Source organism: Somniosus microcephalus, chromosome 6 (assembly GCF_052327205.1).
Source record: "Somniosus microcephalus isolate GS21.2 chromosome 6, FLI_Smic_1.0, whole genome shotgun sequence".
In the NCBI taxonomy this organism is placed as follows: domain Eukaryota; kingdom Metazoa; phylum Chordata; class Chondrichthyes; order Squaliformes; family Somniosidae; genus Somniosus; species Somniosus microcephalus.
In genome coordinates, this window is record NC_140992.1 from 187363786 (window position 1) to 187390781 (window position 26996).

The following is a 26996-nucleotide window of genomic DNA, read 5'->3' on the forward strand; positions in this document are numbered from 1 at the left end:
TATTGAATATATACTTGAAAAGGAAAACTTTACAGGGCTATTGGGAAAGAGCGGGAGAGTAGAACTAATTGAATAAGAACATAAGAAATAGGAGCAGGAGTTGGCCATTCGGCCCTTTGAGCCGGTTCTGCCAATGAGATCATGGCTGATCTTCTGACTCAATTCCATTCACCGGCCTTATCACCATATCCCTTGATGCCCTTACTAGTCAGAAATCTATCGACTTCTGTTTGGAATATACCCAATGACAGAGCTTCCACAGCCCTCTGGGGTAGAGAATTCCAAAGATTCACCACCCTCTGTGTGAAGAAATTTCTTCTCATCTCAGTCCTGAATGGCCTACCCTTTATCCTGAGGCAGTGGCCCCTGGTTCTAGACTCCCCAGCCAAGGGAAACATTCTTCCAGCATCCACCCCATCAAGCCCTGTAATAATTTTGTATGCTTCAATGAGATCCCCTCTCATTCTTCTGAATTCAAGAGAATACAGGCCTAGTTTACTCAATCTCTTCTCATACGACAGTCCCGCCATCCCAGGAATCAATCTGGTGAACCTTCATTGCACTCCCTCTATGGCAAGTATATCCTTCCTTAGGTAAGGAGACCAAAATTATACACAGTACTCCAGGTGTGGTCTCACCAAGGCCCTATATAATTGGAGTAAGACTTCTTTACTCCTGTACTCAAATCCTCTTGTAATGAAGGCCAGCATACCATTTGCCTTCCTAATGGCTTGCTGCACCTGCACGTTCACTTTCAGTGACTCATGTACAAGGACACCCAGGTCCCTTTGAGCATCTGCATTCCCCAATCTTTCACCATTTAGGAAATACTCTGCCTTTCTGTTTTTTCTACCAAAGTGGATAACTTCACATTTATCCACATTATAATCCATCTGCCATGTTCTCGCCCACTCACTGAGCCTGTCGAGATCTCCTTGAAGCCTCTTCACATCCTCTTCGCAACTGACACTGCCACCTAGCTTTGTGTCATCAGCAAATTTAGAAATGTTACATTTAGTCCCCTCATCCAAATCATTGATATAGATTGTGAATAGCTGGGGCCCAAGCACCGATCCTTGCTGTACCCCACTAGTCACAGCCTGCCATTCTGAAAAAGACCCGTTTATCCCTACTCTTTGTTTTCTGTCTGTTAACCAATTCTCAATCCATGCTAGTATATTACCCCCAATTCCATGTGCCCTAATTTTGTTAACCAACCTCTTGTGTGGGACCTTATCGAAGGCCTTCTGAAAATCCAGATACACATCTACCAGTTCCCCTTTGTCTACTCCACTAGTTACATCCTCAAAAGAACTCCAATAGGTTTGTTAAACAGGATTTCTCTTTCATAAATCCATGTTGACTCTGCCCAATCTTACTATTAGTTTCTAAGTGCCCAGTTATTGCATCCTTTATAATAGATTCCAACATTTTCCCAACTACTGATGTGAGGCTAACAGGTCTGTAGTTCCCCATTTTCTCTCTCTCTCCTTTCTTAAATATCAGGGTTACATTTGCTATCCTCCAATCTGCAGGAACCGTTCCAGAATCTATAGAATTTTGGAAGATGACAACGAATGCGTCCACTATCCCAATGGCCACCTCTTTCAGAACCCTAGGATGTAGATCATCCGGTCCTTGGGATTTATCGACTTTTAATCCCATTAATTTTGCTAGTAGTGTTTTTTTTACTAATAATTTATTTAAGTTCCTCATTCTCGCCGCACCCTTGGTTTTCTCGTATTTCTGGTAGGTTTTTTGTGTCTTCCTCCGTGAAGACAGAAACAAAGTATTTATTTAATTTCTCTGCCATTTCCTCATTCCCCATTATAAATTCTCCCATCTCTGACTGTAAAGGGCCTACATTTACCTTCGCCAGTCTTTTCCTTTTCACATACCTATAGAAGCTTTTACAATCTGTTTTTAATAAGAATAACTCTTTCAAAGAGCCGGCACGGGCACAATGGGCCGAATGGCCTCTTTCTGTGCTGTAAGATTCTATAATTCTAACAATGAATTAGAGAACGACCTGCAGTGTTTATAACTACAGTACAGCCACAAAAGTACAAGCAGACTCCATGGTGATACACCGTCGCTTTGTATCAAATGCTGCAATTACTTTAACACAAATCAACTATAAACCTCAATAGCAGTTCTTCCCTTCCCCACCCCCAGTACAAATTGGGAGGGTGTTACACAGATTTAATGGAGCAGAATGTTTAAACACTGGAATTTATCATTGTCAATCTGGAATTTGTGAACAAACTACCCGATTTGCATTACCCACGATCTTTGGAAAAAAATATAAAGTGGTCACAATTCCAAGCACTTATTTTACAAATTTCAGTTTATTCATTTATTTATTTATTGAAGCTATTGGGACAGGACTGCCTAGTTGATTGGGTACAAACCTATTGTTAGCAAGCTAAGGGCAATGCAGCACAGCAGTGCCAACGTGGTGACAATTTGCGACACTTCGCATCCCTTAGTGGAGTGCTGCAGTCACTTGGTAATAGTTACCAATCTGTCGCTGAGTGTTTGAGCTTTAAGCCTCTTCTCCTGAAGTCAGACTCCTCGCTGGGACATGGTTCCACGGGCATTGCCCATCAGCCTCACTGTGCCTCACTTCATACTTGGGCCTAAAGAGTAAATACAGCTGGGCTATTTGACATCGGGTCATGACAGCAGAGCCCAATCCCATTCTCGAATGCAGCTCACACATGTACACTTTCCAGCAGTGGTCACTGGTTAACGATCAGGTATGGGAATCTGGCTGATTTTTCTCCTCCCTAACTTGGTAGCACTGTCGCCTCAGAATCAGAAGGTTGTGGGTTCAAGTCCCACTCCAGAGACTCGAGCACATAATCCAGGCTGACACTCTAGTGCAGTACTGAGGTGGTGCTGCACTGCTGGTGGTGCAGTCTTCCACATGAGACATTAAACCAAGGTCCTGTCTGCCCTCTCAGGTGGATGTCATGGCACTATTTTGAAGAAGAGCAGGTGAGTTCTCCCTGGTGTCCTGGCCAATATTTATTCCTCAACCATCATTAAAAAAAATTACCTGGACATTATCCCATTGCTGTCTGTGGGATCTTGCTGTGCACAAATTGGCTGCCCCGCTTCCTGCATTACAACAGTGACTACACTTCAAAAGTACTTCATTTGCTGTGAAGCACTTTGGGGCATCCTGAGGTCATGAAAAGGCGCTATATAAATGGAAATCTTTTCTTGCTTTTGAGGGGCGCTGAGATCAATCATAGCACTAGCCTGAGTGAGATTCGCTGGCAGAGACTGGGAATCAAACCTGTGACCAGACTACACATTGCATGTGCCCACTGAGCCATTGGGGAGCTTGACTAATCAAGGTCTTATGACAATGATCACTGTGTTTCTATATAGAAACACAAAGGGGATTTGCAAGTGTAGAGATAGAATCACAGAGCGCAGCACACATTCTTCGGGAACTAGTAGGAGCATGTGGCACCCCCCGCCCCGCCCTGCGTAAAGAGAGAGGGGAAGAGGGTTAACTGCTCAGGATGCAAGAAGCATCAGCAGCCAGTCACCCTATGATTACCTTTAAATGCAGTTTAACCTGTAGTCTCTTATTACAGCTCAGCTAGGGCAGAGTTTGATCGGCCGTGCAGACACTTACAAACTGCTGATCCGTAGAAAGACAGACACTCTCCCACAACTTAGTAGCCCCACTGTATAACAGAGACTTCAGGAGATACATTTTATGTAAAATCTCTAATACTCTTCACTTTGTAAGTGAGCGTCATGGAATTGAAATCAGCCAAAGATTTGACTAAAACCAAGTGTGGCTCAGCGATGAGATTTCAAATCCAATGCCAACATGGATACCTGCCAGAATAAACAAACAGGAGACTTGTAACTCTCCTAAACTCACCCTGCTTCCCCTCGCACCCACCCCCCCAAAACAATTAAACATCTACTACATCACATGTAGTATTTTTGGGGGGAGGTAGGGCCCTAAATCTTGTGTGTAGGTGCACACACTCAATGGTCAATTTATTCAATGGAAGCATGGGTATGCAAATAAACCAACGTTACCTCCCTTAGCACAGACAGGAAGCTCCACTCAGCACGTATACAGAGTCGTACACCGAGCCCAGATTACCCACATGCAGCAAGATATCGTTAGACCATTTACCCTTCCCTCAGCCAATCTGCCGGTTACCTCCGCATTGTAGCGGGCGAATGGACAGCCTGCTGCCAAGGAGCCTGCAGACAGCCAATAGGCGGCTTCAATCAGACCTGACTCTTTCTTTAGAACGCCCATTCCCTTGCCCCCACCCCCACCCCCACCACATGCAAACATTGCCGCCCCATTTGACCAACTTCGATTCACATTGGGAACTGAATGGAGTGGGACTTGAACCAGAGTTATGAATTCAAATTTTCTATCACTGAGGCAATCACCCTGTGGGTTGGGCTCCCGGTTGGAACCAACCCACCCTCGCTCCTGATATGCTGCATTCTCCCCCCCCTCAAATTAAGAAAAAACAAACTATGATGGTTTTAATTTATGTATGAACACACATAGCATTGTATACTCACTGATTTTGTACATGCATGTACAAAACAGAAAATCTAAAATACTAAAAGAAAAAAAACCTGACAGAAATTACATTTCATTTCCACTGTTGCCAAATCGTCACCTTCTACCCACAGGATGTCTAATAAAACAAGTTCTCTCACACTGGCTAGCTTTGACTTGACAACTCCAATCAGCTTCCCTGCACCGCCCCCCCCCAGTGAAAGACAATAAATGTGCGTGCAAGAAATGAGGACAACTCTGACCTTTCTACTGAAGTGCTGTATCGCGACTGAGATCTGCACTGAAACCACAGTCTGCTGCACGCGCCTTGCTCAACATTCCCAATTTCACACTGCAAGCTCCTCCACTTTCTAGTACCAGGGCTGAAAAGCTTTCCTTATAAATGCAGATTAGTCAATCAAGCCTGGTGCATCAGATTATGAAATCCCAGCTAAAGTTTCTGCGATAAGCAGTCACGCAATGTTAGGCATGGCACCAAGATACTTGCAACCGCATACTTTTCTCACTCGTCTGCTTTGATTGTAGATTACAGGGCAGGATTTTTTAAATCTTTCTGAAGGCATCTAACTCTTGAAGTTCTCTCCACGAAGGTCACCCTGGGGCCACCCAAAGCAGAGAGTCTGAATGGCCTACGCCAATGCTGCTCTAGTCTAGAGAGAACACAAACATGGAGAGCTCTTAAGAAAAGCCAACACACATACCAAACACCTGCATTTTACATGGACAGTCAGCCTCTGGAGACACTGTCCACGGTCACAGACAAAAATCAGCATGGACAAGGAAGGGCCCTTCGCAGCTTCTACCGCTTGGCACTTTTAATGTAAGTGATTGATGTCCCTACTTATTGTGGGTGAAAATTCTCATGAGATTGTCTTCTTTTCCTTTACACTTGGAATTAGTCTTCTGCTGGTCTCTGCTCTCTCTCTCTAATGTTTGATTATAATTTCCCACCTCCTCACCAACTTTTTCTTTCCTTCTGAAGAGATGCTCTAAAGCCTCTGCTCAGAAGCTTGTCACCATAATACCTGGTTTGGGGGGCAGGGGGGGTGGAGGAGGAGAGAGAGAGAGAGAGAGATATACAGTATATGCAGGACATGGAAACCTACATCTCACCACTCCTCCATGATGTCAGCTACAGGTGCTTTAGTAAATGTCCTCCTCATTTCCCTGCATGAACCACAATCTGTTGCAAGAATCTCCATGTAAGGATCCTCCCTTTGAAATTCTTAACTTTCCCCCACCCAGAGCATTCTGCATTAGGAGCAGAGATTCCTCAGTGCCACCATGTTGAAGGGATGGGAGTTCTAATTGAAAGGTACAGGAGCGAGTCAATATGACGCAAACCCTATATTAAACTTAGGCCAAGAGGGCAGATAGATGGTTTTTCCAATGCCCGGCGATTGAAAGACTGCAGTGATAGCCCTGTGCGTTACACACCTGCCAGCTTCGCTGCACATTTTTTTTTGTTCATGGGATGTGAGCGTCGCTGACAAGGCCAGCATTTATTGCCCATCTCTAATTGCCCTTAAGGTGGTGGTGAGCCGCCTTCTTGAACCACTGTAGTCGATGAGGTGAAGTTACTCCCACCATGCCGTTAGTGAGGGAGTTCCAGGATTTTGACCCAGCAACGATGAAGGAATGGTGATATATTTCCAAGTCAGGATGGTGTGTGACTTGGAGGGGAACTTGCAGGTGGTGGTGTTCCCATGCGCCTGCTGCCCTTGCCCTTCTAGTTGGAAGAGGTCGCGGGTTTGGGAGGTGCTGCTGAAGAAGTCTTGGTGAGTTGCTGCAGTGCACCTTGTAGATGGTACACATTGCAAACATGGAGCACCGTTGGTGGAGGGAGTGAATGTTTAAGGTGATGAATGGGGTGCCAATCAAGGACTGCTTTAACCTGGATGGTGTCGAGCTTCTTGAGTGTTGTTGGAGCTGCACTCATCCAGGCAAGTGGAGAGTATTCCATCACACCCCTGACTTTTGCCTTGTAGATGTTGGAAAGGCTTTGGGGAGTCAGGAGGTGAGACACTCCCCGCAGAATACCCAACCTCTGGCCTGCTCTTGTAGCCACAGTAGTTAAATCTGCAGACCCTGTGAGCTGAAATATAGCCATATACTGGCAGAAACAGGAGGCTCACTTTCTCTTGTTTTCCCAAGTTTTTCTCTCCGCTCTCGAAAATGCTGACTCGTGATGTAGTCAGTCCCCATTGACACTGGCAGCTTTCCAGCACCTCTTCACCAGAGTGGCTATTGTACATATTTTATATTTATTCATGGGATGTGGGCATCACTGGCAAGGCCAGCATTTATTGCCCATCCCTAGCTGCCCTCGAGACGGTGGTGATGAGCCGCCTTCTTGAACTGTTGCAGTCCGTGTGGTGAAAGTACTCCCACAGTGCCATTATGTAGGGAGTTCCAGGATTTTGTACCAGTGACGATGAAGGAACGGCGATTTATGTCCAAGTCAGGGTGGTGTGTGACTTGGAGGGGAACCTGGAGGTGGTTCTGCCAGTCTGTTTAGTTTAACAGGAGTCAGCGAGTAACTCTGGCTGATTTTTATTGTCCACCTCCCTTTGCCGTAGCTTGAGGAGGCTGAGGTCCCACTCAACATAGCCCAGGGATTTTACCCACATTTACCCACTGCGGTACTGGACAGCTTCCAAAGTTCCCTTTCAAATAAGAAAAAAGATAAACGAAAAAAGACCAAGTTCCATCTGGTTCAGCTTCTACCACCCGGATAGTCACACTATGATAATGAAGTGGTTGACTAATCATAGCAATAAATTTCTATCAATTAGTCTATAACCGACCCAGACATGATACGAGCAAAACCCCAGTGGTGGAGAGTTTTGGGAACCATAGGTCCAAAGTCACCTTTTTCCTCTTAAGCATGCTACACTTACCACGCCATATCTCAAACTCACATAAGCAGTTAAAGAATGTTTTTTTTGCATACACGCCGAGTCGCACACACATGCTCAGTAATCGGAAATAATTTCAGGAAGTCAGACTTGCTATTAGAAGTCAGAAATGTGGAGGTAGTTTACAGTTATACATAGCAGTGTGTTGAAACGAAGTTGGAAGTTACAAAAAGAGTGGTCAGCCCTCAAAGGGTTAATCCCATCCTCTGGCATTTTGTACAAAACATGGCTGAGGACAGAGGGAGGAAACACACCACGGTCACAGAACACTGAAGGTCAGGGTGGAATTTGTGGATTGGAAGCCAGAGAATGCACATTTCATCCAGCAACAATTCAACCCAGTGTACGGTTGGGAATACATTGCCTCTTGTTTGAAGAGTTTGGATTTGTGTATCCAAGTGGCCGGGCCAATAAAATGTTAATGCCAGGTCAAAACAGACGACCGTGAGATCAATGCTGATATAACTGCATTTTCCAGGCAAGTCGTTGGCTGAGAGCAGCTGCACTGCTCGGCCCCAATCCACACTGGTGATCCCTGGATACTACAGCGAGTAAATGCACGCGCAACGTGTTAACTCAGATTGACCAGAAAGATCCCCAAATCGACCCTTCATTTGTGCTGACCTAACTGATCTTGGCTGTGGTGATGCTGCGGACACTACAGTTGCGTTCAGCAGCTGAACTATGGGGAGAGGGGGTTAAAAAAAATTCAGCTAACGACAGAGGCCAATTGTTGCTGGAAAGTGCATATAAATGAACAATACTTGTATTTAGAGAGCACTTCATCATGTCTAAAAGACTCACCGCTTCAGACAATGAATTACTTGGAAGTGCAATGACTGTTACGTAGACAAATGGGCAGCCATTCTGCGCCAGCGAGGTCCCATACTGAGGGTGTGCTACACTGTTGGAGGTGCCATCTTTCAAATGTGATCTTAAACCGAGGCCCCGTCTGCAAGTGGATGTAAAAGATCCCACAGCACTATTCAAAGATGAGGATGGGTGTTCTAAGCAGTGTTCTGGCCAATATTTATCCCTCAACCAACACCACTAAAACAGATTATCCGGTAATTTAACTCATCTGTTTTTGGGACCTTGCTGTGCACAATTTGGCTGTTGAGTTTTCCTACATTACAACAGTGCCTACACTCGGAAAGTACTTCATTGGCTGTACAAGTGCTTTGGGACTTGCTAAAGTCGTGAAAGGTGCTAAATAAATGCAAGTTCTTTCTTATTCTCAGCGACAGTGGGTGCAGCACCCTGGCTCATCTTTCTCTCTCCCCCGAGCCACGGTACTAAAGCCAATTGACATCATCACTCCTACTCAAGTAACTCAGCGCAGGCGAGGGATCAAGATTGGGCGCTTCCTAGCCTATGTGGTTCAGTAACAATCAATTCTTTTCACAGTCAGTTCATTTACGGTAGCATGAAGGTTATCTTCATGGTGCAACCACAAAGTTAATTTAGCTTAGAAGGAAAGTCTGGGTTACAGCGCAATCAAGACACGTACCAAGTGCAACAGATCACCGACAAAGCACGAAAATAGCCACTTCCTGTTGTCTGCAACAGGTGCAGCTCCTTTTAGAAACCAAACTGCTGACTCTCTACTAAAATAAAATAGAAAATGTTCGCAATACACAACAGGTTGGTTAGCATCTGAAAAGAGAAAAGACAGGTGAACGTTTCTGGGAAGAGACCCTTTGTTGGAACCCTGATGAATTCTGGTGAAAGGGTCTTTATCCCAAACACTAATCCGTCTCTTCTCTTTTCAGATACTGATGGACCGGCTGTCTAGTTTCAGCATTCACCGTTTTTAATTCCTTTTTCTCTATATAGAAATTACAGAAGGAGGTCATTCAGTCGACCCAGCCTCTGCTCTTCAACTGAAGTTATCTACACTGATGGCATTTCCTTTCCCTTTCCCCCCAACCACCCCCCATCCCTGTGTCTTTTTTCCATTCCTTCTTTTCAAATAATTATTCAATTACCTCGATGTTATAGATTTCTGTCTCCATAACCAGTTATTCCATGGTCTGATAACCCCAAAAGGCAAAAAGAAAGCTTATAGCTTTTCCCGCTTTGTCCATGTGCTATGTGGGAAGTCAGGACACTTTCAGTGTCCAGGACGAACACGTGTGCAGGAAGTGTCTCCAGCTGCAGCTACTCAAAATCTGCGTTTCGGAGCTGGAGCTGCGGCTGGAGTCACCGTGGAGCATCCACGAGGCTGAGATCTTCGTGGATAGCATGTTTAATGAGGTGGTCACACCGCAGGTAAAGAGTGCACAGGCAGACAGAGTAAAACAACTAGGAAGGTAGTGCAGGAGTCCCCTGGGTCCATCTCCCTCTCCAACAGATTTTCCATTTTGGATACTGCTGGGGGAGATGGTTTCTCAGGGGAATGCAGCAAGAGCCAAGTCTGTGGCACTGTGAGTGGCTCAGCTGCACAGGAGGGGAGGAAAAAAGAGTGGGAGAGCAATAGTGATAGGGGATTCTATCGTAAGGGGAACAGATTGACGTTTCTGTGGCCGCAGGCGTGACTCCAGGATGGTATGTTGCCTCCCTGGTGCCAGGGTCAAGGATGTCACTGAGCGGCTGCAGGACATTCTGAAGGGGGAAGGTAAATAGCCAGAGGTCGTGGTCCATATCAGTACCAACGACATAGGTAGAAAGAGGGATGAGTTCCTGCAAGCAGAATATAGGGAGCTAGTAATTAAATTAAAAAGCAGGACCTCAAAAGGTAGTAATCTCAGGGTTACTCCCAGTGCCATGTGCTTGCGAGAGCAGAAATAGGAGAATAGACCAAATGCATGTGTGGCTGGAGAGATGGTGTTGGAGGGAGGGATTTAAATTCCTAAGGCATTGGGACCGATTCTGGGGAAGGTGGGACCTGTACAAGATGGACGTGTTACACCTCGGCAGAATCGGGACCAATATCCTCGCAGGGGGGTTTGCTAGTGCTGTTGGGACGGTTTTAAACTAGTTTGTCAGGGGGCTGGGAACCTAAGTGTGGGCCCAGAACGGAGAAAAACAAAGCTGGAAGAGCAAGTTAGAAAAGTAGTCAGCAAAACTAGTAGGGAGCAGAAACAAAGGCCAACAATAAAGAGGGTCAAAGTGCAGAAAAATATTAAACAGACAACGTTGAAGGCACTTTATCTAAATGCACGTAGCATTTGCAACAAGGTGAATGAATTAATGGCACTAATAGAAGTAAATGGGTATGATGTAATTGCCATTACAGAGACGTGCTTGCAGGATAACCAAAGCTGGGAACTGAATGTTCCAGGGTACTCAACATTTAGGAAGGACAGACAAAAAGGAAAAGGAGGTGGCGTAGCACAGTTAATAAGGGATGAGATTGGTACGGTAGAGATAAAAGATCTTGGCTTGGCAGAGATCATGATGTAGAACTGGAATCAGTTTGGGTGGAGCTAAGAAACAGCAAAGGGCGGAAAACATTGGTGGGAGTTGTGTATAGGCCACCAAACAGTAATAGTAATGTAGGGCACAGTATCAATCAAGAGATTAGAAGTGCATGTAACAAGGGCAATACGGTGATCATGGGTGTCTTTAATCTACATATTGACTGGGCAAATCAAATTACCGCTAATGGTGTGGAGGACGAATTCTTGGAATGCATGCGAGATGGGTTCCTGGATCAGTATGTGGAGGAACCAACCAGGGAACAGACTATTCTGGATCTGGTACAGTGAATGAGAAAGGGCTAATCAATAGTCTTGTGGTAAAGGGGCCTTTAGGGACAAGTGACCATAATATGATTGAATTTTACATTACATTTGAGAGTGATGTAGTCCAATCCGAAACTAAGGTCTTCAATCTAAACAGAGGAAACTACAAGGGTACGAGGGACAAGTTGGCCATGGTAGATTGAGAGACTACACTAAAAGATATGAAGGTGGACATACAATGGCTAACATTCAAGGAAATAATGCATAATTTGCAACAAACATATATACCTCTAGGGCATAAAAACCCAAAAGGAAAAGTGATCCAACCATGGCTAACAAAAGAAATTAAAGCTAGTATTAAGTCAAAGGAGGAAGCTTATAAAGTTGCCAGAAAAAGCAGTCAGCCTGAGATTTGGGATCTTTTTAGAAATCAGCAAAGGGGGACCAAGAAATTGATAAAGAAAGGGAAAATGGAATATGAGCACAAATTAGCGAAAAATATAAAAACGGATTGTAAAAGCTTCTATAGGTATGTGAAAAGGAAAAGACTGGCGAAGGTAAATGTAGGTCCTTTACAGTCAGAGATGGGAGAATTTATAATGGGGAATGAGGAAATGGCAGAAAAATTAAATAAATACTTTGTTTCTGTCTTCACGGAGGAAGACACAAAAAACCTACCAGAAATACGAGAAAACCAAGGGTGTAATGAGAATGAGGAACTTAAAGAAATTATTATTAGTAAAAACAGTACTAGCAAAATTAATGGGACTAAAAGTTGATAAATCCTACGGATTGGATGATCTACATCCTAGGGTTCTGAAAGAGGTGGCCATTGGAATAGTGGACGCATTCGTTGTCATCTTCCAAAATTCTATAGATTCTGGAACGGTTCCTGCAGATTGGAGGATAGCAAATGTAACACCGCTATTTAAGAAAGGAGGAGAAAACGGGGAACTACAGACCTGTTAGCCTCACATCAGTAGTTGGGAAAATGCTGTAATCTATTATAAAGGATGCAATAACTGGGCACTTAGAAACTAATATTAAGATTGGGCAGAGTCAACATGGATTTATGAAAGCGAAATCCTTTTTGACAAATCTATTGGAGTTCTTTGAGGATGTAACTAGTAGAGTAGACAATGGGGAACCGGTAGATGTGGTGTATCTGGATTTTCAGAAGGCCTTCGATAAGGTCCCACACAAGAGGTTGGTGAACAAAATTAGGGCACATGGAATTGGGGGCAATATACTAGCATGGATTGAGAATTGGTTAACAGACAGAAAACAGAGTAGGGATAAACGGGAGTTTTTCAGAATGGCAGGCTGTGACTAGTGGGGTACCTCAAGGATCGGTGCTTGGGCCCCAGCTATTCACAATCTATATCAATGATTTGGATGAGGGGACTAAAAGTAACATTTCTAAATTTGCTGATGATATAAAGCTAGGTGGCAGTGTCAGTTGTGAAGAGGATCTGAAGAGGCTTCAAGGGGATCTCGACAGGCTCAGTGAGTGGGCGAGAACATGGCAGATGGATTATAATGTGGATAAATGTGAAGTTATCCACTTTGGTAGAAAAAAAAGAAAGGCAGAGTATTTCCTAAATGGTGAAAGATTGGGGAATGCAGATGCTCAAAGGGACCTGGGTGTCCTTGTACATGAGTCACTGAAATTGAATGTGCAGGTGCAGCAAGTCTTTAGGAAGGCAAATGGTATGCTGGCCTTCATTACAAGAGGATTTGAGTACAGGAGTAAAGAAGTCTTACTCCAATTATATAGGGCCTTGGTGAGACCACACCTGAAGTATTGTGTACAATTTTGGTCTTCTTGCCTAAGGAAGGATATACTTGCCATAGAGGGAGTGCAACGAAGATTCACAAGATTGATTCCTGGGATGGCGGGACTGTCGTATGAGAAGAGATTGAGTAAACTAGGCCTGTATTCTCTTGAATTCAGAAGAATGAGAGAGGATCGCATTGAAGCATACAAAATGATTACAGGGCTTGATAGGATGGATGCTGGGAGAATGTTTCCCTTGACTGCGGAGTCTAGAACCAGGGGCCACAGCCTCAAGATAAAGGGTAGACCATTCAGGACTGAGATGAGAAGACATTTCTTCACACAGAGGGTGGTGAATCTTTGGAATTCTCTACCCCAGAGGACTCTGGAGGCTCAGTCATTGGTTATATTCAAAACAGATTTCGATAGATTTCTGACTAGTAAGGGCATCAAGAGATATGGCGATAGGACCAGTGAATGGAGTTGAGGCAGAAGATCAGCCATGATCTCATTGAATGGCGGAGCAGGCTCAAAGGGCCGAATGGCCTACTCCTGCTCCTATTTCTTATGTTCTTATGTCCAATAATAATCCAGAGTCTTTTTCCAACCTGCAGAATCAATCTTTCACTATTTATTTACCTTGCAAAAATCCTTTATAATCTTGAAATTGTTAAGATTCCTCCCCACTTAACCTTCTCTGTTCCAGGGGGAAAAGTCTGGATTTTTTTCCTTCACAAACGTTAATCTCTCATTTCGCTGGTGTCATTCCAGTGAATTTTTGCTGTACCGTTTCAAAGCTCCAATATCCTGCCCATTCTAAGCTGCCAAGAACTGCACATAGTGCTCCAACTGCAGCGTAACCAATATATTTTCTTTGCTCTTTGTCCTCCTAGACAGATAAAGACTTGGTGTAAACTGAGCAAGCAGTATATCAAGTACCAATTACTGAAAAGTTTGGAACTGTGCCAGGACAGGTTTTAATTTCCTGACACTAGGCACGCAATAGAAGACCTCAAAGGGGCGGTTTCTTTAAAGGAGCGAATCAAACACACAGTCAGGCCTCTTTAACAGACACTGCCCTGTTCCAGCAGTGGAGACTAACACGCCAACAAGCCACATCCCAAGCTGAAATACAGCTCGGGAAATGTTGCGAAAATCTCACCAGCAGCAGGACTTATCGTTATATCCCCGTGCCCTCTTATAATACGTGGTAACTCAAAAGATATTCAGTGAAAGGGCTCAGAACACAAACTTAAATGTATCATCTTCACTGCCTGCACAAAAATTTGATTAATAATTTTCCTTTGGGAGAAATCGTCTTCCCCTTTTACAAATTCCCACTTGGGCAGGCAGGAGGAAAAGAGTTATCTACTCTCAGGGCTTGTCAACCTCTGTTCAGCTCAGAGACCCAAGTACCCTGATCAGTAAGGACCCGTGTGGACCATGTACATCAAGCCACTCTTACCCTGGAAATCCTTTTTCTCTCTCCCACATGGCAGCTGTCTTTCATTCTGCCAGTGCCATTTACACTTCATCTAGAGCCATCTTTTGTTTCTTAACTTGTCCCATTACCATCTCCTTTTGCCTTGCACCATCTCTTAATCTCTCTTAATGTCTCTTAATCTCTCCTACCTTCCATCCTATCACAGACATTCCCTTTTTTTCTTTCCTCCCCTCCCCCCTTTCCCTGCACTTGCTTAAAAACCTGTTCCATCTCCAGCTTTTTCAGTTCTGACGAAGGGTCATCGACCTGAAACGTTAACTCGGTTTCTCTCTCCACAGATGCTGCCTGACCTGCTGAGTATTTCCAGCATTTTCTGGTTTTATTCCACACTTTCCCCTTGCTAGCTGCTATCCAGCATAACTACGATCAGTGTTCTTACCATCCCTACATGCCAACTCTAGCATAGAGATGTGTATCAACGGCTCGGTACCAGTCAGTACAGTCTCCGAGTGGATGCGAAGTCTTCCACTTACATTTCAACACCAGGTTTGGATCAAGCAGCAGGAAGCATGTTGATCACAGCTTCCCCCAATAGCTGTCAGCTGAGGAGAGGTCTATCACGGCTGCACTTGAGTGGGTATCTTCCAGTTGGGTGACAAGCTGTTTGGCGACCTGCATCGATGTGGATACCTCCTCACTTGGGGCAACAGGTTTCAAACTCAGCTTTTCTAACAGGGTTTTATCAGGGAGCAATTTACTTTAAAATGACTTTCCTCCCGTCACCCTCAGAGTGAAATATGAGCAAGCACCAGGTATGTACAATATGCAACCAGCTTCTTCACCACATGCTGTCTGTGGTTTGTTTTAAAAAACTACCATTATTATTTAGCCCGCAGAGGTACTCTGAGTTACAGTACAATATTCTTTACATTGATCGTTCCTGTAATACCCTGCCCACGCCAAGATTCACTACATGCCAATTCCCACCAGAAAGATTATGCACAACTACAAATAAAGGTTATGATAGCAAAATACTGCAGATGCTGGAAATCCAAAATAATAACAGAAAACGCTGGAAAAACTCAGCAGGCCAGGCAACATCCATGGAGAGAGAAACAGAGTTAACGTTTCAGGTCGAAGACCCTTCATCAGAATGGAAAAAAATATCAGGAAATGAAACAGATTAAAAAGCAGTTTGGGGGCTGGAAACTGGAAACTGTTAAAGTGGCGGAGGGGTCAGAAGAGTCGCGGATGTAGGTGGGAAGAGACTGGACAAGGGGAGAAAAGATAAGTTCCGTGGGGCAAGAACAGGCTGAAACGATGGGTCTACCAGGGCAGTCCTGTTTGTGGATCTTGGGAAGGAGGTAGAAGCGCAGGCTGTGCGGGGTTGGGGAACTATGAGGTTGGTGGCCATGGGAGGACGATCTCCAGAGGAGATGAGGTCAGTGACAGTCTTGGAAACAGTGGTTTGATGTTTGGTAATGAGGTCATGGTCCAGGAGGAGGTAGGAGGTGGTGTCGGAGAATTGGCGTTCAGCTTCCGCGAGGTAGAGGTCGGTTCGCCAAACAACAACAGCACCATCCTTGTCAGCAGGTTTAATGACAATGTCGGGGTTGGATCTGAGAGAATGGAGTGCTGCAATTCAGAGGGAGGTAGGTTGGAGTGAGTGAGGGGAGCAGAGAAATGGAGACGGCCAATGTCACGGCGGCAGTTAGCAATGAAAAGATCTAGAGAGGGCAAGAGGCCAGAGGGAGGGGTCCAGGTAGAACGAGAATTCTGAAAGTGGGAGAAAGGGTTGGCCGTGCAAATAAAGGTTGCTACTCATATTAAGATACAGGAGCATGGTACTAATGGGACTGGCTTGTCAATAGAGACAAATTCAAACATAGCTCAGTGTGGAGAACACATTTACAGCAACAGTGCAGCTAATGCCAAGACCCGCAAAAGAGGAATAAAACCCACACATGCCCACCTCAAGGCAAGTCACTACATTGTGAGATCTCAGAGGAAAGCAAGCATGATAGAAATGAACCCATTTGAATTCTCGTGGTCTACAGCACGGCCGGTGTTAAAACAGAAGCAAATAATGCCACCAATTAGGATGGGATTCCGCTAATGCGCAGAGAGAAATGGCAATGGTCTTACCGTCGAAGAAGCTCTTGGCTCTCAGGTAGCTGACACTCAGCCGGAGCACAGACAGCTTGTCCAGCTTGTTGATCACCTCCTCGGGGAACGGCAGCAATCCAGCCAGCTGTTCCAGCTCGGCGTTCAGCCGCTCACGGTGTCTCTTGGACGGATTGGACTTCACCCCTTCAGGGGTCACCAGTTTGCTGGAGAGAAAGGCAGACTTGCATTTACACAGTGCCTTCATGACCTCAAGACGTCCCAAAGCGCTTTTGAAGTGTAGTCACAGTTATAATTTAGGCTTAATATCTCATCCGAAAGCGGCACCTCTGACAGGGCAGCATTGGAGAGGCAGCCTGGATTATGTGCTCAAGTCTCTGGAGTGGGGCTTGCCGGAGTCAGAAGGTTGTAGATTCGAGAGTGCTACCACTAAGCCAAAGCCGACACCAGAGAGCAACGCACAAAAGAAGTAATTGACAGGATGCTGTTTCAGCAGAATAACTGACTTTGTCAAACGCTTCACTTTATGAAAATAATGAATTAAAATACTTTGGGGGGGAGAAATTCGGTATCGCCCCATTTGGGGCGCAATTCTCGGCCGGGCGCAAAGTATCGCCACTTACTGCGAAATTGGTCTGTCTCGCCCCTGGAGCCGATTGCAGCGCTAAATCAGGCGCTGCACGACTCTCTTAAGGCGCTAAGCCGGAGGAGCGCGGCGCTAACTCAGAGGGCGGGCGCAGCGCAGGTGCTGTCAGTTAGCGATTGCACACAGACATGCTGGCGCCGGTCAGCTCTTAAAGGGGAGGGTCGATCTTGATTTGCAGCCGCACCCTGCGCATCAGAGCCCTGAATCTCAGCCTGGACAGACCTGCTGCCAAATCCTGCAGCCAAGGACCATGGAAGGGGCCAGGGAGCGAGCGCAGCATTTCAGCGAGAGGGCCTTGGAGGCTCTGGTTGGTGCAGTGGAGCGCAGGCGATCTCTGCTGTACCCGGAGAGTGGCAGGAGGCCTCTGCCCAGCGAGTAATGAAAAGCTTGGAGGGAGGTGGCTCACAGAGTGACCTCCAGCAGCATGGTGCCTAGGACCCCTGTGCAATGCAGGAAGAAGTTCAACGACCTCACTCGGGTCGTCAGGGTGAGTGCTTTTTTCAGAAACCTCTTCATCCCTCCATCTCGACCTCGCTTCATGGCCAAAGGGTCTTGAAAGCCCCAATGCCCAGCACTCCAACACCTTTGGCCCTCTCTCCCCCTCCTTCCCTTTCTCTCTCTCCCCCTCCTTCCCTTTCTCTCTCTCCCCCTCCTTCCCTTTCTCTCTCTCCCCCTCCTTCCCTTTCTCTCTCTCCCCCTCCTTCCCTTTCTCTCTCTCCCCCTCCTTCCCTTTCTCTCTCTCCCCCTCCTTCCCTTTCTCTCTCTCCCCCTCCTTCCCTTTCTCTCTCTCCCCCTCCTTCCCTTTCTCTCTCTCCCCCTCCTTCCCTTTCTCTCTCTCCCCCTCCTTCCCTTTCTCTCTCTCCCCCTCCTTCCCTTTCTCTCTCTCCCCCCCTCCTTCCCTTTCTCTCTCTCCCCCCCTCCTTCCCTTTCTCTCTCCCCCCCTCCTTCCCTTTCTCTCTCTCCCCCCCTCCTTCCCTTTCTCTCTCCCCCCCTCCTTCCCTTTCTCTCTCCCCCCCTCCTTCCCTTTCTCTCTCCCCCCCTCCTTCCCTTTCTCTCTCTCCCCCCCTCCTTCCCTTTCTCTCTCTCCCCCCCTCCTTCCCTTTCTCTCTCTCCCCCCTCCTTCCCTTTCTCTCTCTCCCCCCTCCTTCCCTTTCTCTCTCTCCCCCCCTCCTTCCCTTTCTCTCTCTCCCCCCCTCCTTCCCTTTCTCTCTCTCCCCCCCTCCTTCCCTTTCTCTCTCCCCCCCTCCTTCCCTTTCTCTCTCTCCCCCCCTCCTTCCCTTTCTCTCTCTCCCCCCCTCCTTCCCTTTCTCTCTCTCCCCCCCTCCTTCCCTTTCTCTCTCTCCCCCCTCCTTCCCTTTCTCTCTCTCCCCCCCTCCTTCCCTTTCTCTCTCCCCCCCTCCTTCCCTTTCTCTCTCTCCCCCCCTCCTTCCCTTTCTCTCTCCCCCCCTCCTTCCCTTTCTCTCTCTCCCCCCCTCCTTCCCTTTCTCTCTCTCCCCCCCTCCTTCCCTTTCTCTCTCTCCCCCCCTCCTTCCCTTTCTCTCTCTCCCCCCTCCTTCCCTTTCTCTCTCTCCCCCCTCCTTCCCTTTCTCTCTCTCCCCCCCTCCTTCCCTTTCTCTCTCCCCCCCCCTCCTTCCCTTTCTCTCTCTCCCCCCCTCCTTCCCTTTCTCTCTCCCCCCCTCCTTCCCTTTCTCTCTCTCCCCCCTCCTTCCCTTTCTCTCTCTCCCCCCCTCCTTCCCTTTCTCTCTCCCCCCCTCCTTCCCTTTCTCTCTCCCCCCTCCTTCCCTTTCTCTCTCTCCCCCCCTCCTTCCCTTTCTCTCTCTCCCCCCCTCCTTCCCTTTCTCTCTCTCCCCCCTCCTTCCCTTTCTCTCCCCCTCTTTTTTTCTCTCCCCCCTCCTTCTCTTTTTTTCTCTCCCCCCTCCTTCTCTTTCTTTCTCTCTCCCCTCCTTCCCTTTCTCTCTCCCCCTCCTCTTTTTCTCTCTCCCCCCCTCCTTCTCTTTTTTTCTCTCTCCCCCCTCCTTCTCTTTCTTTCTCTCTCCCCTCCTTATCTTTCTCCCCCCCTCTTTTTTTCTCTCTCCCCCCCCTCCTTCTCTTTCTTTCTCTCTCCCCCTCCTTCCCCCCCCCTCAAACTCACCCCCCCCCCCGAAACACACAGTAAGGGCTATTCCACCATGGGAGGCATTTCAGCCAAGATCATGGCCGCATCTTTACTCCGACCCCGTCCTTTTTCTTGCTGGGCAAGCTGGCACATAATAGGAGACAGCAGCAACGGACCGGGGGAGGCCGGCCTCACCTTCAAGCCCTGACCGATCTGGAGCAGCCAGTCCACCGGATTGTGGCAAGCCGGATGCTTGGCCCCGTCGCCACTGGAGACGCCGACCCCATTCTGGCCAGCAATGAAGGTCATCACCTTTTTGACCTCTCTTCTTCCACTTGTTCCTCACAACAGCATCCTTTGACACTTTCGATCCAAATCAGTATGTCGCTGCACTCATTCCTCCCTTGCTGCCACCCTGTCCTCACGCTAAAGCCACTCTTGTACCTCCCTGCTTTCAGATGCTGATTCACCAGGTGAGGAGGCGGGCCCTCAAGCTGCCACTGGGAGTGAATCTGAAGGCGAGAAGGAAGAGGAAGCCCATGGCCATACTGGGGACACGCCTTCCCTGGAGGGGAGCGGGGGGGGGGGAATGGTCTGAGGAGGGTGAAGCTTCAGGACCCAGCGGGCAGCAGCAACGCGAGGGGGGTAGGGAAGCTCGGGGGCCTTCTCCCCGGAGGGAGAGTATGGCCTCCAGTCCTGCTACAGTGAGCGCAGAAGAGGTGCAGCTCCTCGCTGAAATGAGCGCCCAGGCGGAGCACAGGCACACTGAGCTCATGGCTGCAGTGGCAAGGATGCCCGAATCCATTGAGTCACTGGCAAGGAGTGTCCAGGACTTCGGTGCAGCACAGGCGTCTGCCACGTAAATGCTAAGTGCTGCAGTGCAGTCAGTGGGTGGTCTCATGCAGACGCAGATTGAGGCCACGTGAGCACTAACTGCTGCCACCCTTGCTGGATCGGGCAGATTTCCCCAGGGCTCTCAACGCACCGCAGCAGGCCAGCAATCTGTGCTCCCGCAGATTGCTGCGCATGCTGAAGTGCTGCCCCGTGGGAGTACCAGTGTATCGGTCGAGCGGGGAGTTGCTGTCCTCTCTCAGGATGACTGCATTCCTGCTGCCAGCACTGTCACTTCTCCACTGCAGTTGCCACCACCTGTAGGACGGACTGCTGCCACCCATGCAGAGTTGGAGCAGTCAGCAGCCAGGCCCTCCAGGCCCAGCGCTGGTCCAGGCCATCCCTCAAGGGCATCTGCAGTCTCAGTTTCTGACACTCAGCAGCCTTCCCCCAGCCTTGCTGCAGCCACTGGGGTCCCAGTGCGGAGGAGCTGCAGGGTGGGAAGGGGGCAATTTCGCAAGGGAAGCAGATCACCCTCGAAGGGCAAAAAGTAGAAGGTGTGGCAAAATGTGGTTCATTGTTTTTTTGAAGGCCGAGGATCATGGTCATATCTTTGTTACTGTTTTGGACATTGTCTCCAGGTTGTGAGAACCAGTTATGTGAGTGACTGTTTCTTTGTGTCTTTCTTTCTATTACTTTGTCATGCAGGAAGGATACACAGTTTTGTTAATAAGGAAGTGTGTTAATTCAAAATGTGCATGCTTGCTCTTTGCACTCATTGTTGCCTTGACCGGTTTAGGGGTTGCGGCATGGTTCCATTCAGGTTCTTTGAATGGCAGAAGCCATTCCCTCAGAGGGGGCCTAGAAGCAACTTGCGATAAGCCTTTGACGAATGGCCCTTGCACTTTGTGCCTCCCTCCCGCCTTGGTGCTACTCCTCCTCCTCCTCTGCTGGTGCTCCAAGGCCCGCTGGCATTGGCTGGGTCCTGAGGATTGCCAGGTGATGCAGCATGCAGCAGACAACAACAAAGTGGGAGACTCGCTCAGGCGAGCACTGCAGGGCTCCTCCAGAGTGGTCCAGACAGCGGAACCGTTGCTTGAGCACGTCGATTGTGTGCTCAATGATGTTCCTGGTAGCTTGATGGCTCTCGTTGTATTGTTCTTCTGCAGGGGTACTGGGCGAATGGAGCGGGGTCATCAGCCAGGTGCACAGAGGATAGCCCTTGTCCCCGAGAAGCCAGCCTCCTGGGTGAAGCGGGGCCGCAAAAAGGTCTGCCACAGAAGTCTGGCACAGGATGAAGGCATCGTGGCTGCTGCCTGGAAATTGGGCATTGACAGCAAGTATCAGCTGTCTGTCGTCACAGACCAACTGGACGTTCAAGGTATGGAAGCCCTTTCGGTTGCAGAAATCCTCGGCATTCTCTTGCGGCACCCGCAAAGCCACATGGGTGCAGTCAATGGCACCCTGCACCATGGGGAAGCCCGCTATTCTTGCAAAGCCCGCTGCGTGATCTTGCTGCTTGTCGGGGGTCATCGGGAAAGAGATGTACTCTCATCTCCTTTTAAAGAGGGCATTTGTGACTTGATGGATGCACCGCGAACTGGGAGATATTGGCAATGTCCCCAGTAGCAGATTGAAAGGAGCCGGTGGCATAAAAGTTGAGAGCCACTGTTACCTTCACTGCCACCGACAGAGACGTCCTGCTCCTCAGTTGAGGTTGCAGATCTGGCTGGAGGAGGTGGCAGAACTCAGTGACCACCTCCTTGCTGAATTGCAGCCTTCGCAAACACTGCTCCTCAGACATATTGATGTATGAGAACTGTTGTCGAAAAACCCTGGGAAGGTAAGGTCTCCTGTACCGATGCCTGTTGGCCCTCCTCCGTCTGGCCACGATTGCCACTCTATCTCTGCATCTCTGTGCCCTCTCAATGTGATGGAGAAGCACAACGTGCCCACCCATTGCAGCCCCCATAATATGTGGGCAATCAAAGTTAGGCCGGTGAAAAAGCAAAGCAACTACAAAGCTATGGGCAGAAGCCAAAACTACCTCAGACAGCGTTGACTCAATGCAGAAGTCTCTCTTTCTCCCTTTGTCTCTCAGCAAATCTCTCTCTCTTAGAACGAGTGGTCCAAAAATGGCTACCACACAGAAGACAGGAAGAGCCCCCTTTAAATAGCGCCCCCCCAGCCCCACAGCGACTGGGAAGCGTTCCAGTCAGATTCAGATTCAGGTTAGATTTATTTGCCATATGTAACAAGTACAATGGAATGCTTGTTCCCCGTAGGGACGCGTCAGCTATACATACAGCGCCGCGTTCAGAGTCAATACAATGGCTTCCCGTGGCAGTGGGAGCACGATGTCCCTCAGCCGCTCCTCCCATCCGGACTGTGAGTTACCCGAAATGGAGCTGCCGGCCGACGTGCTGCAGCTGCTCGTTGCGCTGCGCTCCTCCACCCTACTCGCCAAACACATCGTCGGGATGTGAATGCTCCAATTCAGCCTCCTCTTCACCGTCGCCGGCTCCACGCCCCGGGGCCTACTTCTCTCTCTTCGCGGGTCAGCCTCTGGCCGCCATGCTTGGCTCCCCTCCTCCCAGTCGGAATTCCTTCCCGCCGAGGAGCTGCCGGCCGATGTGCTCCAGCGGGTCGGCTTGGCTGCTGCTGCTGCTCACCGCGCCGCGCTGCCTCTGCCCGACTCGCCGAGCACCTCGCTCCGGTTGCGGGAGCGAGCGGCGAGAGCTGGCCGCCCGAAGCAGGGAGAGCGATCTCAGCACCGGACTGTCACGGCCGCCGTCTTGTCCGGTCTGGCCCACATGTAACTCCAGTCCCACACCGTCGACTCTGACCTGCCCTCCGAAGTGGCATCAGTTGGATCAAGCAGCTACCAGCGGTTCAAGAAGGCGTTCCACAACCTTCTCTAGGGCAACTAGGGATGGGCAATAAATGCCAACCTTGCCAGTGACGCCCACATCTTCAGCGACTGGTGCACTGGAGCATCATGACGAGACACTTCCTACCCTCTCACAGCCATGTAATCTCCTTCTATATGATGCGATATATAAATAACCCTCTTCACAAGGGGACGGCACGGAGAAAGAAAATGGTTAAAAGGAACCTGTCGTTGGTAGCGATAGGCAGAAAGGAGGGGGGAGCGCCACTGAATTTCCGGTCCGGGGCACCCCAAGGGCGTTGCACTCTGGAATGACGTCAAGATCTGCGTGTGCAGAAGAGCGGGCGGTAGGGTTTAGCGCCGCCGCTAAATGTCCGCTCAATTTCGCGAGAGGCGCAGGGCTCGCCGTGCCCAGGCGCTAGTTTGTTAGCGCCCCACTTATCGCCCTCTTAAGGCGCTAACGGGTGGCGCTCACAACTGAATTTCTCCCCCTTGGTTTTGGAATAGTTAAGCTTGTATCCAGAGCCAGCCAAACCCTGTGATTATCTCACCTTTGGCAGACAATTCCACCTCACCCAAAGTGACCAATACTACAAGCTCAAAAATTAAACACTTCCCCTAGGATTAGCCGCGCTGCAAAAAGCTGCAGCACGAGCCAGCCCCCAGGAACTGCATCTCCCCCTGCCCACAAACCCAGCTCTACACCTTGCCTCACATTTGCAACCAGATCAAAAGAACAACACAGAAAGCTTGAAAGGGTCTGAAAACCAAGACCTGGGCCACGAGAGAGGAGGAGGAATGGGAGGAGCAGAGCGTGCGAGGTCCAGCTTGGGATAATGCATCGTGTGTAAATGCCTCCACAGATGCTTTGTAGATGCCACCTCAGCTTGGGAGATGGCAGGCTGTGGTCAGAAAGGACAACCCTCCACTACCCGTCCCCCTCTCCCGTCCCCACATTCAGCCTTCTAGTAACAGTATAGGAACCCACAAAGAACACAATGGGACTGCTAACTCCTGAAGATCCCGTCATGTCCACTGGAGAACAAGAATCTCTGCAAGATAGATTTTTGGCTGTACTTCAGTCCCACGCTCCTGATCTTTGTTCAGCCGGTGCGGAGGGGAGCGGGCAGATCGGAGGACCTCCTCGTGGGACTGGCGATGGTAGCCATAAACAGGTCCAGGCAGTGGGCAGTCGAGGAGGTCGTTCGGCCCGATTGCCTGCCTCTCTTCCGCGGCTATGTTCGCGCCAGGGTGGCGCTGGAGATGGAGCACGCGGTGTCTGCCGGCACGCTTGAGGCCTTCCGTGACTGGTGGGTGCCGCAGGGACTGGAGTGCATCATCACCCCGGCCAAAGCTATTTTAATTTAATTTGTTAAGTTTTATTAATTTACAGTCTATTTGTTCAATCAAAAGATCAAGATACAAGGTTAGATGCATTCCTTTATCACCCCACCCCCCCCCCCCAAACCCCCGTACTGAAGTGCAACCCTCCCAATAACAAACGTGGGTAAAACAGGTGTCAGTCAGAATTGGTATTGCCCGGACTCTGTCTGAAGCTCTGGAAGTATCAGGCAGTCTGCTGCCCTTTTAGTTTCTGAAAGCCCACATGCCTAGACTCTCCCAACTTGGAACATGGTTACAAGCCAACGAGGATTCTCTTCCTGCTTGAAAAGGCCCTTAAAAACCCTAACCGGAACAACCCAATCCTGCAAGACCCCTCACTGTACTTTGCATCAAGAGTCACTAGACAGCAATTAAGAACAGGAACCCTGGCTGATTGCTTCCCTCTCTGGAATCCAGGGATGTTTAAAATGAATTGCAATGCTCCTTCTACTGCTGTGCAGGTCAGGAACAGCTAACTCAGCCCAACTGGGGATTGAAGCTGGGTCTTTCCTGTGTTGAATTGCTCAGTAGCACATCATGCCGTGTACAGTATTTACTGATCACTCAGGAGGCTATGAACCAAAGAGCTCTGGGAGCTCACAGCACAAAATGAGGCAATTCAGCCCACTGTGAAGGTGCTGGAGCAATCCAGAACTAATCCCACTCTCCTGTCCTCTCTCCATAGTCCTGTGCCTTCCTCTGTTTCAAATATTTATCCAATTTTTCCTTAAAATAGGCAATGGTTTCGGCCTCATTGATTCCCCGTGACAAAGCATTCCACGCTCCAACAATCCACTGAGTAAAGAAGTTTCTCCTAACTTCTCCGCTCACACTCATTGGTCATTTTAAATTGATGCCCCCTCGTCACTGACTCCCCAACTAGATAAAATAGCTTTTCGCTATTCACCCCACCTATTCACCTTCATAATTTATAAACCTCTATTGGTTCTCCTCTTAACCTTCTCTGCTCCAGTGGAAATAGTCCCAGTGTCTCAAGTCTCTCATCATAGCTACAGTTTTTCATCCCCGGCATCATTCTAGTGACTCTACATTGTACACTCTCTATGGTTTTAATGTCCTTTCTACAATGGTGCGCCCAAATCTGCGCACAGTACGTGGGATAAGCAATGTTTTGTATAAATTCACCATTACCATTGTGCTCTCTGCCCCTATTTATAAAACCCAAAGTGCTGTTTGCCTGTTTTATGGCTCTATCCATCTGCAATTACACCTTCAGGGAATGAAGTATTGAACTGCGGGGTCTCTGTTCATGCAAATACTTCAGTGCCTTTCCCTGGAGTGTATACTCCAATTCATTATTTTTCCTCCCAAACTGCATTTCCTCACACTTATCCGCATGAACTTGCTTCTGTCACCTATCTGTCATCCTGAAATATTGTGTAGTCCTCATGACTTTAAAATCATCATTGGATTTAATTTTATTTTTTGCAAAAACAAATGCTCCTCGAGCAGACGTGTATATTCACTCATTTTGATTTCCACGAGAGAACAAACTGAAATTATATGAATTTCACATTTCTGGCTGACCGTAACAACATAAGGATCAAATGTGCTCGGCTGGTGTGATGTTGGATCTCAGCAAGTCCACACTGCTCCCCATTAACTACATCACTGTCTGTCTTTTTGAAGAATCCTTACATTTTTTGCATGGGTTTCCTCCTCTTCCTCACTGCGTAAAGACCCGAATTTAACATGATTCCAACACAGTTGACTGCTTACAGCTGAAAGGAAGACAGGAGAATGTCAGTCCAGCTAGTATCACACACCACGCAAACATGGAGAGAATTAATGACCAACAGAAACCTCACAGAATTTTAACAAGGGCAGAATTTTATTGCTTGCTCCCTCCCGGTGCTCCCCCCTCTCCTTAAAAGCAGTGAATCAGGTAGAGATGCATATCTCAACGCCCCACCTAACTAGCCATTCATGCAACATGCATGACGTTGGACAGCTAGCTACTCAATTGAAGGGAGGGAGGTATCACAGCAGAGCTCGATCCTGCCCTCAGTTGTCAGCCACATGCGTGCACTTTCCAACAGGGGGGTCAGTGGATGATGACCGGGAGCAGGGACCCTGTCCCCTTTGACCTCTATAATTGAGGCCAGTTCAGTGGTACACCTCCTAAGATCAGTTGACCACAGAGCAAGGACTGAACTTGGAATCCTTATGGTCTGTGTATGTATGGCTTATCTCATGTTAAGTTATGGAATCACCCACTAGTACAATGGAGTGGGAGCCAGATCAGACTATAGTAATTCCCTACTTAGCATTTCTCAGACAGTGTGTCTAATATGATGTAGTACATTGAGCCCATCAGTTCCAGTGAGACACCAAGTCATTTGTCATGGGAGGCAGAGCCAACTCATTAGTAAATCTCCTGTGGAGCTACTGACAGCAAGTCAAAGGATGCCCTGTTTTTAAACAGGTCAGGAACATTACAGCACGTAGAACACAATGGATTACTTTGATGCTAAGATGTAGTTGTACATTCCTTAAAGGCTCAAAATGGCTAACTGATGTTAAGTAAGGTTTTACACGAGCCTGGAGACATTATGGCTCTGGTATTTTCTGCTACTGTAGAGTTTGTATATTCCAAATGACT

The 26996-nt window shown here is 48.1% G+C and overlaps 1 protein-coding gene across 1 annotated transcript in view; it reads right to left on the reverse strand.

The window, feature by feature from the left end:
* Positions 1-26996, reverse strand: part of LOC147116242 (aryl hydrocarbon receptor-like) — a 144206-nt gene that overhangs the window by 110151 nt on the left and 7059 nt on the right. Inside the window, 2 exon segments of the mRNA XM_085991021.1 lie at positions 16550-16734; positions 26033-26115. Coding sequence (XP_085847147.1) covers positions 16550-16734; positions 26033-26088 — 241 coding nt within the window. The 5' untranslated portion in view covers positions 26089-26115.